The sequence below is a fragment of the Oncorhynchus kisutch genome, linkage group LG2 (genome assembly GCF_002021735.2).
Source record: "Oncorhynchus kisutch isolate 150728-3 linkage group LG2, Okis_V2, whole genome shotgun sequence".
Lineage (NCBI taxonomy): Eukaryota > Metazoa > Chordata > Actinopteri > Salmoniformes > Salmonidae > Oncorhynchus > Oncorhynchus kisutch.
Genome location: NC_034175.2, coordinates 62,387,539 through 62,405,038, shown reverse-complemented (window position 1 = coordinate 62,405,038; position 17,500 = coordinate 62,387,539). Strand labels below are relative to the sequence as shown.

Below are 17,500 nucleotides of genomic sequence, written 5' to 3'. Positions count from 1 at the left end.
TCGCCCATGCTCACGTCGCCCAACGGTCCACCCACCCACTTCGCTTCCTTCATTGAAAATGAATGGGCTTCCGCTGATTCATCGTCCCCAACGTGCTGTTTGGAGCTTTTGTGTGAATTTGGGAGCACCGTGAGACAAAACAAATTCCAATATATATAGTACCAGTCAAAAGTTTGGACACCTACTCATTCAAGTTTTTTTTTACTATTTTCTACATTATAAAATAATAGTGAAGTCATCAAAACTATTAAATAACACATATGGAATCATGTAGTAACCAAAAAAGTGTTAAACAAATCAAAACTATATTTTAGAATTTAGATGAGATGCTTCTTCTTGCCACCCTTTGCCTTGATGACAGCTTTGCACACTACTCTGTGTCTCACAAAGTCATGGCGGTTGGAACTAAAAATCTCAAATTTGGACTACCTCATGAAGCTGGTTGAGAGAATGCCAAGAGTATGCAATGCTTTCAACTTGGCAAAGGGAGGCTACTTTGAAGAATCTCAAATATAAAATATATTTTGATTTGTTTCACACTTTTTTGGTTACTACATGATTCCATGTGTTATTTCATAGTTTTGATGTCTTCACTATTATTCTACAATGTAGAAAACAGGAAGAAATTAAGAAAAATCCTAGAAATTCTTTCTTTTTTTATTTAACCTTTATTTAACAAGGCAAGTCAGTTAAGAACAAATTCTTATTTACAAAGACGGCCTACCCCGGCCAAACCCTAACCCGGGCGATGCTGGGCCAATTGTGCGCAGCCCTATGGGACTCCCAATCACGGCCGGGTGTGATACAGCCTGGAATCAAACCAGGGTCTGTAGTGACGCCTCTAGCAATGAGATGCATTGCCTTAGACCGCTGCGCCACTCGGGAATGAGTAGGTGTGTCCAAACTTTTGACTGGTACTGTATATCCAGTGGCAAGAGAAAGTATGTGAACGCTTTGGAATTACCGGGAAATTTACAAAAACTTGGTCATCAAATTTGATCTGATGATCTCAGTCACAACAATAGACAAACATAGTGTGCTTAAAAATAATAACACAAAAAGTATTGTATTTTTCTTGTCTATATTTAATACATAATTTAAAAATTAACAGCGTAGGTTGGAAAAAGTATGTGAACCCCTAGGCTAATGACTTATCCAAAAGCTAATTGGAGTCAGGAGTCAGCTAAGCTGGAGTCCAATCAATGAGACAAGATTGGAGATATTGGTTAGGGCTGCCTTGCCCTATAAAAAACATTCACAACATTTTTGTTTGCTATTCACAAAAAGCATTGCCTGATGTGAACCATGCCTCGAACAAAAGAGATCTCAGAAGACCTAAGATTAAGAATGGTTGACTTGAATAAAGCTGGAAAGGGTTACAAAAGTATCTCTAAAAGCCTTGCTGTTCATCAGTCCACGGTAAGACAAATAGTCTATAAAAGGATAAAGTTCAGCACTGTTGCTACTCTCCTTAGTAGTGGCCGTCCTGCAAAGATGACTGCAAGAGCACAGCGCAGAATGTTCAATGAGGTTAAGAAGAATCCTAGTGTCAGCTAAAGACTGACAGAAATCTCTGGAACATGCTAACATCTCTGTTGATGAGTCTACAATACGTAAAACACTAAACAAGAATGGTGTTCATGGGAGGACTCCACGGAAAAGGCCACTGCTGTCCAAAAAAACATTGCTGAACATCTGAAGTTTTCAAAAGTGCACCTGGATGTTCCACAGCACTACTGGCAAAATATTCTGTGGACAGATGAAACTACAATTGAGTTGTTTGGAAGGAACTCATAACACTGTGTGGAGAAAAAAAGGCACAGCACAACAACATCAAAACCTCATCCCAACTGTAAAGTATGGTGGAGGGAGCATCATGGTTTGGGGCAGCTTTGCTGCCTCAGGGCCTGGACAGCTTGCTATCATCGAAGGTCAAATAAATTCCCAAGTTTATCAAGACATTTTGCTGGAGAATGTTAGGCTATCTGTCCGCCAATTGAAGCTCAACAGAAGTTGTGTGATGCAACAGGACAACGACCAAAAACACAGAAGTAAATCAACAACAGAATGGCTTCAAAAGACGAAAATACGCCTTCTGGAGTGGCCCAGTCAGAGTCCTGACTTCAACCCGATTGAGACGCTGTGGTATGACCTCAAATCGGTAGTTCACACCAGACATCCCAAGAATATTGCTAAACTGAAACAATTTTGTAAAGAGGAATGGCCCAAAATGATTCCAGACCGTTGTGCAGGTCTGATCCGCAACAACAGAACATATTTGGTTGAGGTTATTGCTGCCAAAGGAGGGTCAACCAGTTATTAAATCCAAGGGTTCACATATTTTTCCCACCCTGCACTGTGAATGTTTACATTGTGTGTTCTACAAAGACATGAAAACGTATAATTGTTTGTGTGTCATTAGTTTAAGCAGACTGCGTTTGTCTGTTGTGATCTAGATGAAGATCAGATCAAATTTTATGTCCAATTTATGCAGAAATCCAGGTATTTCCAAAGGGTTCACATACTTTTTCTTGCCACTGTATGTATATTTATTTGTATTATAATTATGGTAATGATTAGGCTTTGATGTGCCATTGTTTCCCAAGTGCAGATTCGTTAGCGTCGTGCTTGCACCATTAATACATCCAAAACTGCTTGTATCTAACCCAAACAGTTCAAACGATCAGGCCTGGTCGCATAAAACATCTTAAGTGTTTCCCTTAATGATTTACCTTAAGGAACCATTTCTTCTTACCTGAGAAAATGGTTTAAGGGTGCTGCAGAGAGCCCCTCAGAGCCCCTTAAGGGGTTTTACGGTAGTTTGAAGGCATGTATGGCAGAAAGTCTCTGGTTACCATGGAGATGACCTGATTCACTGATTGAACTTCTCCTCAAAGATTTCACATTTATTTTTCATTCTTCATTCAAGACAGGAGAAAAAAATGGATTCAGAATAAGTTTGAGTTACTTTTTTACATTCATAAACCATGTCATAGGCCATTCACGGGCCGCATTTGTTTTACACTTTGGTCAGTCATATTTGTTACCTCATTAGCTAGCTAGCTAACAACCTGGTGACTTAACCAGTATATCCTAACATGTGGGGGCACAGAAAGAAAGGAAAGGGGATAGCTTCTTCAGGAGATCACTGGTCATAGCAATGAATGAATGACAGATATCTTGCATGTCCTCATCACAAACTTGCTCTTAAAGAGACGGGGTACAATTTTCAGTGCAATGCATCTCAATAGGAACATTGTGCTTTTCCACAAAGTAGAAACCTAATATTCCACAAATCTTTTTAATTTCAATGACAGGTCAAATCAAATTCAAATCAAATTTATTTATATAGCCCTTCGTACATCAGCTGATATCTCAAAGTGCTGTACAGAAACCCAGCCTAAAACCCCAAACAGCAAGCAATGCAGGTGTAGAAGCACGGTGGCTAGGAAAAACTCCCTAGAAAGGCCAATACCTAGGAAGAAACCTAGAGAGGAACCAGGCTATGTGGGGTGGCCAGTCCTCTTCTGGCTGTGCCGGGTGGAGATTATAACAGAACATGGCCAAGATGTTCAAATGTTCATAAATGACCAGCATGGTCGAATAATAATAAGGCAGAACAGTTGAAACTGGAGCAGCAGCACAGTCAGGTGGAAGTTGAAACTGGAGCAGCAGCATGGCCAGGTGGACTGGGGACAGCAAGGAGTCATCATGTCAGGTAGTCCTGGGGCATGGTCCTAGGGCTCAGGTCAGTTGAAACTGGAACAGCAGCATGGCCAGGTGGACTGGGGACAGCAAGGAGTCATCATGTCAGGTAGTCCTGGGGCATGGTCCTAGGGCTCAGGTCCTCCGAGAGAGAGAAAGAAAGAGAGAAGGAGAGAATTAGAGAACGCACACTTAGATTCACACAGGACACCGAATAGGACAGGAGAAGTACTCCAGATATAACAAACTGACCCCAGCCCCCCGACACATAAACTACTGCAGCATAAATACTGGAGGCTGAGACAGGAGGGGTCAGGAGACACTGTGGCCCCATCCGAGGACACCCCCGGACAGGGCCAAACAGGAAGGATATAACCCCACCCACTTTGCCAAAGCACAGCCCCCACACCACTAGAGGGATATCTTCAACCACCAACTTACCATCCTGAGACAATGCTAAGTATAGCCCACAAAGATCTCCGCCACGGCACAACCCAAGGGGGGGGGCGCCAACCCAGACAGGATGACCACAACAGTGAATCAACCCACTCAGGTGACGCACCCCCTCCAGGGACGGCATGAGAGAGCCCCAGCAAGCCAGTGACTCAGCCCCTGTAATAGGGTTAGAGGCAGAGAATCTCAGTGGAAAGAGGGGAACCGGCCAGGCAGAGACAGCAAGGGCGGTTCGTTGCTCCAGAGCCTTTCCGTTCACCTTCCCACTCCTGGGCCAGACTACACTCAATCATATGACCCACTGAAGAGATGAGTCTTCAGTAAAGACTTAAAGGTTGAGACCGAGTTTGCGTCTCTGACATGGGTAGGCAGACCGTTCCATAAAAATGGAGCTCTATAGGAGAAAGCCCTGCCTCCAGCTGTTTGCTTAGAAATTCTAGGGACAATTAGGAGGCCTGCGTCTTGTGACCGTAGCGTACGTGTAGGTATGTACGGCAGGACCAAATCAGAGAGATAGGTAGGAGCAAGCCCATGTAATGCTTTGTAGGTTAGCAGTAAAACCTTGAAATCAGCCCTTGCTTTGACAGGAAGCCAGTGTAGAGAGGCTAGCACTGGAGTAATATGATCAAATTCTTTGGTTCTAGTCAGGATTCTAGCAGCCGTATTTAGCACTAACTGAAGTTTATTTAGTGCTTTATCCGGGTAGCCGGAAAATAGAGCATTGCAGTAGTCTAACCTAGAAGTGACAAAAGCATGGATTAATTTTTCTGCATCATTTTTGGACAGAAAGTTTCTGATTTTTTCAATGTTACGTAGATGGAAAAAAGCTGTCCTCGAAATGGTCTTGATATGTTCTTCAAAAGAGAGATCAGGGTCCAGAGTAACGCCGAGGTCCTTCACAGTTTTATTTGAGACGACTGTACAACCATTAAGATTAATTGTCAGATTCAACAGAAGATCTCTTTGTTTCTTGGGACCTAGAACAAGCATCTCTGTTTTGTCCGAGTTTAATAGTAGAAAGTTTGCAGCCATCCACTTCCTTATGTCTGAAACACATGCTTCTAGCGAGGGCAATTTTGGGGCTTCACCATGTTTCATTGAAATGTACAGCTGTGTGTCATCCGCATAGCAGTGAAAGTTTACATTATGTTTTCGAATAACATCCCCAAGAGGTAAAATATATAGTGAAAACAATAGTGGTCCTAAAACGGAACCTTGAGGAACACCGAAATTTACAGTTGATTTGTCAGAGGACAAACCATTCACAGAGACAAACTGATATCTTTCCGACAGATAAGATCTAAACCAGGCCAGAACATGTCCGTGTAGACCAATTTGGGTTTCCAATCTCTCCAAAAGAATGTGGTGATCGATGGTATCAAAAGCAGCACTAAGGTCTAGGAGCACGAGGACAGATGCAGAGCCTCGGTCCGATGCCATTAAAATGTCATTTACCACCTTCACAAGTAACGTCTCAGTGCTATGATGGGGTCTAAAACCAGACTGAAGCATTTCGTATACATTGTTTGTCTTCAGGAAGGCAGTGAGTTGCTGCGCAACAGCCTTCTCTAAAATTTTTGAGAGGAATGGAAGATTCGATATAGGCCGATAGTTTTTTATATTTTCTGGGTCAAGGTTTGGCTTTTTCAAGAGAGGCTTTATTACTGCCACTTTTAGTGAGTTTGGTACACATCCAGTGGATAGAGAGCCGTTTATTATGTTCAACATAGGAGGGCCAAGCACAGGAAGCAGCTCTTTCAGTAGTTTAGTTGGAATAGGGTCCAGTATGCAGCTTGAAGGTTTAGAGGCCATGATTATTTTCATCATTGTGTCAAGAGATATAGTACTAAAACACTTGAGCGTCTCTCTTGATCCTAGGTCCTGGCAGAGTTGTGCAGACTCAGGACAACTGAGGTTTGGAGGAATACGCAGGTTTAAAGAGGAGTCCGTAATTTGCTTTCTAATAATCATAATCTTTTCCTCAAAGAAGTTCATGAATTTATCACTGCTAAAGTGAAAGTCATCCTCTCTTGGGGAATGCTGCTTTTTAGTTAGCTTTGCGACAGTATTAAAAAGGAATTTCGGATTGTTCTTATTTTCCTCAATTAAGTTAGAAAAATAGGATGATCGAGCAGCAGTAAGGGCTCTACGGTACTGCACGGTACCGTCCTTCCAAGCTAGTCGGAAGACTTCCAGTTTGGTGTGGCGCCATTTCCGTTCCAATTTTCTGGAAGCTTGCTTCAGAGCTCGGGTATTTTCTGTGTACCAGGGAGCTAGTTTCTTATGAGACATTTTTTTTGTTTTTAGGGGTGCAACTGCATCTAGGGTATTGCGCAAGGTTAAATTGAGATCCTCAGTTAGGTGGTTAACTGATTTTTGTCCTCTGGCGTCCTTGGGTAGGCAGAGGGAGTCTGGAAGGGCATCAAGGAATCTTTGTGTTGTCTGTGAATTTATAGCACGACTTTTGATGTTCCTTGGTTGGGGTCTAAGCTGTCCGATAGTCCAGGATTATGAGGAAAAACATTAAGATCCACCACATTTATTCCATGGGACAAAACTAGGTCCAGAGTATGACTGTGACAGTGAGTGGGTCCAGAGACATGTTGGACAAAACCCACTGAGTCGATGATGGCTCCGAAAGCCTTTTGGAGTGGGTCTGTGGACTTTTCCATGTGAATATTAAAGTCACCAAAGATTAGAATATTATCTGCTATGACTACAAGGTCCGATAGGAATTCAGGGAACTCAGTGAGAAACGCTGTATATGGCCCAGGAGGCCTGTAAACAGTAGCTATAAAAAGTGATTGAGTAGGCTGCATAGATTTCATGACTAGAAGCTCAAAAGACGAAAATGTCTTTTTTTTTTTTGTAAATTGAAATTTGCTATCGTAAATGTTAGCAACACCTCCGCCTTTGCGGGATGCACGGGGGATATGGTCACTAGTGTAGCCAGGAGGTGAGGCCTCATTTAAAACAGTAAATTCATCAGGCTTAAGCCATGTTTCAGTCAGGCCAATCACATCAAGATTATGATCAGTGATTAGTTCATTGACTATAATTGCCTTTGAAGTAAGGGATCTAACATTAAGTAGCCCTATTTTGAGATGTGAGGTATCATGATCTCTTTCAGTAATGACAGGAATGGAGGTGGGCCAGAGACAATTACTCGATGCCGACACATCTTTCTAGCTGATATGCACGCAGAAGCTATGTTGCGCTTGGTGATTTCTGACTGTTTCATCCTAACATCGTTGGTGCCGACGTGGATAACAATATCTCTATACTCTCTACACTCGCCAGTTTTAGCTTTAGCCAGCACCATCTTCAGATTAGCCTTAACGTCGGTAGCCCTGCCCCCGGGTAAACAGTGTATGATCGCTGGATGATTCGCTTTAAGTCTAATACTGCGGGTAATGGAGTCGCCAATGACTAGAGTTTTCAATTTGTCAGAGCTAATGGTGGGAAGCTTCGGCGTCTCAGACCCCGTAACGGGAGGAGTAGAGACCAGAGAAGAATCGGCCTCTGACTCCGACCCGCTGCTTAATGGGGAAAACCGGTTGAAAGTTTCTGTCGGCTGAATGAGCGACACCGGTTGAGCGTTCCTACAGCATTTCCTTCTAGAAACCGTGAGAAAGTTGTCCGGCTGCGGGGACTGTGCCAGGGGATTTACACTACTATCTGTACTTACTGGTGCCACAGACGCTGTTTCATCCTTTCCTACACTGAAATTACCCTTGCCTAACGATTGCGTCTGAAGCTGGGCTTGCAGCACAGCTATCCTCGCCGTAAGGCAAGTACAGCGGCTGCAATTAGAAGGCATCATGTTAATGTTACTACTTAGCTTCGGCTGTTGGAGGTCCTGACGAATCGTGTCCAGATAAAGCGTCCGGAGTGAAAAAATAAATAAATATATGAACGGTAATTAAAAAGTGAAAACCGTAAAGTTGTCAGGTAGCAAAACAAGTTGGCAACAAAACGCACAGCAACTCGAAAACAAGCCTGCAAGTTGTACAGGTATTTGTATCAACATTTTAGTTTTTATATTAAACTAATTACTTTACCGTGTTAAATATTAGTTTCTAGGGCACAGCATGTGCTTCAGAAGTAGCTAGAATTCATATAGGCTATATATCTTATTTTATGGTGTTAGTAAATGTTATGTTGTGCTCCTAACGTTTTAAAGCTGGGAGCAATATTATTTTTCATTTATAGCCCTGACTATGCAGAGTACAAGCACACACACTCTATACATACACACTATGGGTATTACACTGTAATTCTTCCACTGGGCTGAAATATGATCTCTCAAAAAAGTCCAGAGGGACATATCCCAAGATACACTGGGAGAAGCCTGAGCCCACCCAGCGCCTGACACTAGAACACACACAGTTACTTTAGCCAGCTGCATTATGGTACAGAGCCTGCTCACGTGTGTGTGTGTGTGTGTGTGTGTGTGTGTGTACACATGTGCCGACTGGTCACAAAGCTCCCAGCTTACGTCTCACTCCTTGTGTGAGGCACACTGCAGAAAGAGAGAGAAACAGAGGAGGAGACAAAGAGGTTGGTGTGTATGAACTGTTCGCATGTGTTTGCGTGTGTGTGCAGCAGTCATGTGAGAAGACTTAGCGCTCCACACTCATTGAGTTCATTCTTCATAACAGTCCACACATAGGGAGTGAGGGAGAGAGAGAAAAGAAAAAGGGGGGGGTTGGCTGCTATAAAGGAAAAACAGAACACCCAAACCTCTACATCTGACTCGGGCTGATTTTATACAGGCTGCCCAATTCTGAAAAATATCTAATGTGATTGGTCAAAAGACCAATTAGTTGAAAAAGATCAGAATTGGGCTGGCTGTCTAAACGCAGCCTAAGAACCCATCTGCAAGTAACTGATTTGAAAATGATTAAACGGACAGAAGGCAGTGTGTATTTACTGATGGTGTTGAATCCAGTTTTCTGGACATAACAAAGGGTGTCCCATAAGGATCAATTCTTGGTTCTGTTATTTTTACATTAAGAATATTGGTTTATCTTTAAATATATATTTCACCTGTATGCAGATGACACTTGTGTATGCTATTGCCTTGCAGAACTGAAATTGGTACTTATAATGCAGGTAAAATGAAGTATATGTTATTTTCCAAATCAGGTAAGAAATGATCTGATCATTTCTGCATGTGTACATTGGATGGTGGCCTCATTGATCGTGCTCCTGCTTATAGGCATCTGGATTGAGGATAGGCTTTCCTTCAAAAAGCATTTTAATTCATTAGTTAAGAACTTAAAGGTAGACTCATCTGACGTAGATGCAGAAAATAATTTCCACAACAACTAAGGGTGTTGAAACTTCCCTGGCTACCTCACTGTGAACAGTGTGAAGCAAACCCGTGAACATACTGTGTGTGACTGTCACGCCCTGACCTTAGAGAGACGTTTTATTTCTCTATTTGGTTAGGTCAGGGTGTGATTAGGGGTGGGCATTCTTTGTTGTCTATTTCTTTGTTTTGGCCGAGTGTGGTTCCCAATCAGAGGCAGCTGTCTATCGTTGTCTCTGATTGGGAATCATACTTAGGCAGCCTTTTTCCCACCTGTGTTTGTGGGTAGTTATTTTCTGTTTCGTCTCTGTTACCTGACAGAACTGTTAGCTTTTGTTTTTTTTTTATAAAAAAAATCATGAACACTTTTCAAGCTGCGCTTTGGTCCACTCCTTCCGACGACAGGCGTTACAGTGACTGTGTGAGACTGTGTGAGACTGTGTGTGACTGTGTGACTGTGTGAGACTGAGAATGTGTGAGACTGTGTGAGACTGAGAATGTGTGAGACTGTGTGAGACTGTGTGAGAATGTGTGAGATTGCATCTTATTGAAGCCTTGCATCTCACTCATCTCAATATCTGTGCTGCTGCTTGTGGCAACGACATTTAGCTAACTTTAAGAATTAAAACGGGCTTATTTTATAGGACTGGTCATGCTTTTTGTTAAATAGCAGAAAACAAATAATTCAGTCAACATTCCTTCCGGTCTTAGACTATGGTGATATTATCTATATATTGTCAAACTCATTCCACTGAGGACCGAGTGTCTGCTGATTTTTGCACCTCCCCTCTCCTGGTTGTCTAGGTCTTATATGAAAGGAAAACACAAAAACCTAAAAGACACTAGGCACTCCATGGAGTGAATTTGACACCCCTGGTCTATATGAATGCAGTTACCACTGTATTGAAGTCACTGGACACAGTTTTACATAGTGCATTACGCTTTATTATGGGCAATAGTTTCAGCACACATCACTGCACTCTGTATCACAAAGTAGTCAAACCAAATGCTTCAGTACATCTGCTGCTCCAAAGCTAACAATTAGGATAATAAGTCCAAGACCTCTGAGGGCAAAGCTAGTGACCTAACAAAGACAACAGCAACACAACAGTCAGTCCTATTCACAGCCCCACATTGAGATAGTGATGGTATCGTCAGTCCTAGGAGAAATTGGGTTAACATGGCGACAATCTGGACCTTGACACACGCACACACACGCAAAACACAAAGCTACATTGCACAGCCATCTGTGCATTCACTGCTACTACTGAGCAGATGTAGATATAGGAGTTTGTTTCTGTAGTAGTGGAACTAGACTAGAGAGTGGCAGGGAACTGAGGGACACCTGTATAGTGTGTGTGTGTGTTTGTCTCTCTCTTTGTTCTACTAACAGAGTGTGGAGCCTGTAATCCATTCACAAAAGACCAGAGAACACTAGTGTGAATGGAAGGAGTCATCCTTTATAGTAGAACCCACTCTGAATGAAAGTCATCCATTACAAAGAAAGGATGGAAGAAAAAGACTTCAACAGAAAGATGAATGAAGGATGTTATCTTTGAAAAGACAAGAATGTCATCGTTTCATGAGATCAGGGAAATGTGCGTACGTGTGTGTGTCTGCGAGCACCCTGCAGTCTCTCTCACCTTAAACCTCTTGTCCTGCAGAACCTTCTTGATGGCCAGCAGCTCTCCAGAGTCACACAGCTTGGCCTGGTAGACCACTCCGAAGGAGCCGTTCCCAATCACCTTGGTGTCTGTATAGCTGACCTCTTGGGGCCTGTCGGGCCCTTGGCCTGGGGTGGCCATCACCGTTGTCACCTTACTGCCATCCTTGTCCCCTGCAGGAGGTACAGAGAGGATGAGGGTAGAGAAGGGGTGAGATAGTCTTCAGTGACCTTAAGTGAAGAGTGTGTCTAATGACAAATAAACAAGCGAGACTAGATGACAGACACTCACATGATCACACTGTCAGAGTTATTTTACGAAGCCTGACACACTCACATGATCACACTGTCAGAGTTATATTGCGAAGCCTGACACACTCACATGATCACACTGTCAGAGTTATATTGCGAAGCCTGACACACACGATCACACTGTCAGAGTTATTTTACGAAGCCTGACATACTCACATGATCACACTGTCAGAGTTATATTACGAAGCCTGACACACTCGCTAACTGACACGTTAACTTTTAACGTTACTACTTTGCTAGCGTAGTAACGACTACCCCGATGCTTCCCTGTTCCATCTATTGCTGTTCACTGGACCCTATGAGCACTTGGCTTCATAGCTGATGCCTGCTGGTGTCATGCTCGTCTGAATGATTGGACCAAGGCGCAGCGTGCGTAGAATTACACGTTTAAAAAATATGAAACTCACCAAACAAAACAGAAGAAAACTGAAACGTGACATTCTGGGCTGCTCACAGGCAGCTACACACAAACAAGATCCCACAAACAACAGGTGGGAAAAGGCTGCCTAAATATGATCCCCAATCAGAGACAACGATAGACAGCTGCTTCTGATTGGGAACCATACCAGGCCAACATAGAAAACGAAAAACTAGAATGCCCACCCTAATCACACCCTGACCTAACCAAATAGATAAATAAACAGGCTCTCTAAGGTCAGGGCGTGACAGCTGGACTGTTCATTAATCACGGTACTCCATTTTGTTTATTTTTTGTTTATCTGTTGGCCCCAGCCTCGAACTCAGGCCTTGTGTGTAGTTAACCGACCCTCTCTGCCCATTCATCGCCATTTTACCTGTTGTTGTTGTTTTAGCTGATTAGCTGTTGTTGTCTTACCCTTTGTTGTCTTAGCTAGCTCTCCCAATCAACACCTGTGATTGCTTTATGCCTCGCTTTATGTCTCTCTCAAATGTCAATATGCCTTGTACACCGTTGTTTAGGATAGTTATCATTGATTTAGTTTACTGCTGAGGCCCTAGTCCCACTCAACATGCCTCAGATATCTCCTTTGTCCGACCTCCCACACATGCGGTGACCTCACCCAGCATAACTAGCCCGTCCAGAGATGCAACCTCTCTTATCATCACTCGGTGCCTGGGTTTACCTCCACTGTACCCACACCCCACCATATCCCTGTCTGTACATTATGCCCTGAATCTATTCTACCACGCTCAGAAATCTGCTCCTTTTATTCTCTGTCCCCAATGCACTAGATGACCAGTTTTCATAGCCTTTAGCCGTACCCTCATCCTACTTCTCCTCTGTTCCTCGGGTAATGTGGAGGTTAACCCAGACCCTGCGTGTCCCCAGGCACTCTCAATTGTTGACTTCTGTAACCCAAAAGGCCTTGGTTTCATGCATGTTAACATCAGAAGCCTCCTCCCTAAGTTTGTTTTAGTCACTGCTTTAACACACTCCGCAAACCCTGATGTCCTTCCCGTGACTGAATCCTGGCTTAGGAAGGCCACCAAAAATGCCCATACCCAACTGCAAACATTTTCCGTCAAGATAGAAATGTCAAAGGGGAGGAGTTGCAATCTACACCAGAGATAGCCTGCAAAGTTATGTCATACTATCCAGGTCTATGCCCAAACAGTTCGAGCTTCTAATCTCTCCAGAAGTAAGTCTCTCACTTTTGCCGCCTGTTATAGACCCCCCTCAGCTCCCATCTGTGCCCTGGACACCATATGTGAATTGATTGCCCCCCATCTATCTTCAGAGTTCGTTCTGTTAGGTGACTGGGATATGCTTGACACCCCGGCAGTCCTACAATCTAAGCTAGATGGCCTCAATCTCACACAAATGATCAAGGAACCTACCAGGTACAACCGCAAATCCGTAAACATGGACCACCTCATAGATATTATCCTGACCAACTTGCCCTCCAAATACGCCTCTGCTGTATTCAATCAGGATCTCAGCAATCACTGCCTCATTGCCTGTATCCGCAATGGGTCCGCGGTCAAACGACCACCAATCATCACTGTCAAACTCTCCCTAAAACACTTCTGCGAGCAGGCCTTTCTAATTGACCTGGCCCGGGTATCCTGGAAGGATATTGACCTCATCCCGTCAGTAGAGGATGCCTGGTCGTTCTTTAAAATTAAATTTCCTCACCATCTTAAATAAGCATGCCCCATTCAAAAAATGTATAACTAAGAACAGATATAGCCCTTGGTTCACCCAGACCTGACTGCCCTTGACCAGCACAAAAACATCCTGTGGCGGACTGCACTAGCATCGAATAGTCCACGCGATATGCAACTTTTCAGGGAAGTCAAGAACCAATACAGGCAGTCAGTCAGGAAAGTCAGGAGAAGAAAAGCACATCATCCCAGCTGCCCACTGCACTGAGGCTAGGTAACACTGTCTCCACCGATAATTCCACGATAATCGAGAATTTCAATAAGCCTTTCTCTACGGCTGGCCATGATTATCTCCTGGCTACCCCAAACCCGGCCAAGAGCTCTGCACCCCCCGCAGCTACAGTGGGGCAAAAAAGTATTTAGTCAGCCACCAATTGTGCAAGTTCTCCCACTTAAAAAGATGAGAGAGGCCTGTAATTTTCATCATAAGTACACTTCAACTATGACAGACAAAATTAGAAAAAAAATCCAGAAAATCACATTGTAGGATTTTGAATGAATTTATTTGCAAATTATGGTGGAAAATAAGTATTTGGTCAATAACAAAAGTTTATCTCAATACTTTGTTGTATACCCTTTGTTAGCAATGACGGAGGTCAAATGTTTTCTGTACGTCTTCACAGGGTTTTCACACACTGTTGCTGGTATTTTGGCCCATTCCTCCATGCAGATCTCCTCTATAGCAGTGATGTTTTGGGGCTGTTGCTGGGCAACAAGGACTTTCAACTCCCTCCAAAGACTTTCTATGGGGTTGAGATCTGGAGACTGGCTAGGCCACTCCAGGACCTTGAAATGCTTCTTACGAAGCCACTCCTTCGTTGCCCGGGCGGAGTGTTTGGGATCATTGTCATGCTGACAAGACCCAGCCACGTTTCATCTTCAATGCCCTTGCTGATGGAAGGACGTTTTCACTCAAAATCTCACGATACATGACCCCATTCATTCTTTCCTTTACACAGATCAGTCGTCCTGGTCCCTTTGCAGAAAAACAGCCCCAAAGCATGATGTTTCCATCCCCATGCTTCACAGTAGGTATGGTGTTCTTTGGATGCAACTCAGCATTCTTTGTCCTCCAAACACGACGAGTGGAGTTTTCATCTGACCATATGACATTCTCCCAATCTTCTTCTGGATCATCCAACCGCTCTCTAGCAAACTTCAGACGGGCCTGGACATGTACTGGCTTAAGCAGGGGGACACGTCTGGCATTGCGGGTTTTGAGTCCCTGGTGACGTAGTGTGTTACTGATGGTAGGCTTTGTTACTTTGGTCCCAGCTCTCTGCAGGTCATTCACTAGGTCCCCCCGTGTGGTTCTGGGATTTTTGCTCACCGTTCTTGTGATCATTTTGACCCCATGGGGTGAGGTCTTGCATGGAGCCCCAGATCGAGAGAGATTATCAGTGGTCTTGTATGTCTTCTATTTCCTAATAATTGCTCCAACAGTTGATTTCTTCAAACCAAGTTGCTTACCTATTGCAGATTTAGTCTTCCCAGCCTGGTGCAGATCTACAATTTTGTTCCTGGTGTCCTTTGACAGCTCTTTGGTCTTGGCCATAGTGGAGTTTGGAGTGTGACTGTTTGAGGTTGTGGACATGTGTCTTTTATACTGATAACAAGTTCAAACAGTTGCCATTAATACAGGCAACGAGTGCAGGACAGAGGAGCCTCTTAAAGAAGAAGTTACAGGTCTGTGAGAGCCAGAAATCTTGCTTGTTTGTAGGTGACTAAATACCTATTTTTCACCATAATTTGCAAATAAATTCATAAAAAATCCTACAATGTGATTTTCTGGATTTCTTTTCTCATTTTGTCATAGTTCAAGTGTACCTAAATTACAGGCCTCTCTCATCTTTTTAAGTGGGAGAACTTGCACAATTGGTGGCTGACTAAATACTTTTCTGCCTCACTGTACTTGCCCATGCCTCCCCAGCCTGTCCTTCACCCAAATCAAGATAGCAGATGTTCTGAAAGAGCTGCAAAACCTGGACCCGTACAAATCAGCTGGGCTTGACAATCTGGACCCTCTCTTTCTAAAATGATCTGCCGCCATTTTTGCAACCCCTATTACCAGTCTGTTCAACCTCTCTTTTGCATCGACCGAGATCCCCAAAGATTGGAAAGCTGCCACAGTCATCCCCCTCTTCAAAGTGGGTGACACTCTAGATCCAAACTGTTATAAACCTATATCCATCCTGCCATGCCTTTCTAAAGCCAAGGTAATAAACAGATCAATGACCATTTCGAATCCCACCGTACCTTCTCCGCTGTGCAATCTGGTTTACAAGCTGGTCACGGATGCACCTCAGCCACGCTCAAGGTACTAAACGATATCATAACCACCATTGATAAAAGACAGTACTGTGCAGTTGTATTCATCGACCTGGCCAAGGCTTTCGACTCTGTCAATCACCATATTCTTTTCGGCAGACTCAACAGTCTTGGGTTCTCAAATGACTGCCTCGCCTGGTTCACCAACTACTTCTCAGACAGAGTTCAGTGTGTCAAATCGGAGGGCCTGTTGTCCGGACCTCTGGCAGTCTCTATGGGGGTACCACAGGGTTCAATTCTCAGGCCGACTCTTTTCTCGGTATATAGCAACGATGTCACTCTTGCTGTGGGTGATTCCCTGATCCACCTCAACGCAGACGACACCATTCTGTATACATCTGGCTCTTATTTGGACACTGTGTTAACTAACCTCCGAACAAGCTTCAATGCCATACAACACACCTTCCGTGACCTCCAACTGCTCTTAAACGCTAGTAAAACTAAATGCATGCTGTTCAACCGTTCACTGCCCGCACCCGCCCGCCCGACTAGCATCACAACTCTGGACGGTTCTGACTTAGAATATGTGGACAACTACAAATACCCCGGTGTCTGGCTAGACCGTAAACTCTCCTTCCAGACGCATATTAAACATCTCCCATCCAAAATGACATCTAGAATCAGCTTCCTTTTTCGCAACAAAGCATCCTTCACTCACGCCGCCAAACATAACCTCGTAAAACGGACTATCCTACCGATCCTTGACTTCGGCGATGTCATTTACAAAATAGCTTCCAATACTCTAACTCAGCAAACTGGATGCAGTCTATCACAGTGCCATCTGTTTTGTCACCAAAGCCCCATATACCACCCACCACTGCGAACTGTATGCTCAAGTCGGCTGGCACCTCGCTACATATTTCTCGCCAGACCCACTGGCTCCAGGTCATCTATAAGTCTATGCTAGGTAAAGCTCTGCCTTATCTCAGCTCACTGGTCATGATAACAACACCCACCCGTAGCACGCGCTCCAGCAGGTATATCTCACTGGTCATCCCCAAAGCCAACACCTCCTTTGGCTGCCTTTCCTTCCAATTATCTGCTGCCAATGACTGGAACGAATTGCAAAAATCGCTGAGCTGGAGACTTATATTTCCCTCACTAACTTTAAACTTCAGCTATCAGAGCAGCTAACCGATCGCTGCAGCAGTACATAGCCCATCTGTAAATAGCCCACCGAATCTACCTACCTCATCCCATACTGTTTTATTTACTTTTCTCCTCTTTTGCACACCAGTATTTCTACTTGCACATCACCATCTGCTCATCTATCACTCCAGTGTTAATTTGCTAAACTGTAATTACTTCGCTACTATGGCCTATTTATTGCCTTACCTCCTCACGCCATTTGCACACACTGTATATATACTTTATTTTTTCTCTATTGTGTTATTGACTGTATGCTTGTTTATTCCATGTATAACTCTGTATCGTTGTTTGTGTCGCACTGCTCTGCTTTGTCTTGGCCAGAACGCAGTTGTAAATGAGAACTTGTTCTCAACTAGTTTACCTGGTTAAATAAAGGTGAAATAAACATTAAAAAAATTAGAGTTATATTATGAAGCCTGACACACTTGCAT

The 17,500-nt window shown here is 43.7% G+C and overlaps 1 protein-coding gene across 4 annotated transcripts in view; it reads right to left on the bottom strand.

The window, feature by feature from the left end:
* LOC109869785 (glycogen synthase kinase-3 beta) overlaps positions 1-17,500 on the bottom strand; it is a 56,704-nt gene that overhangs the window by 23,905 nt on the left and 15,299 nt on the right. For all 4 annotated transcript variants that reach the window (XM_031799664.1, XM_031799675.1, XM_031799680.1 and 1 more), the window contains exon 2: positions 11,116-11,309. In XM_031799664.1, the coding sequence (XP_031655524.1) occupies positions 11,116-11,309 (194 nt within the window). The remainder of the gene's footprint in view (positions 1-11,115; positions 11,310-17,500) is intronic.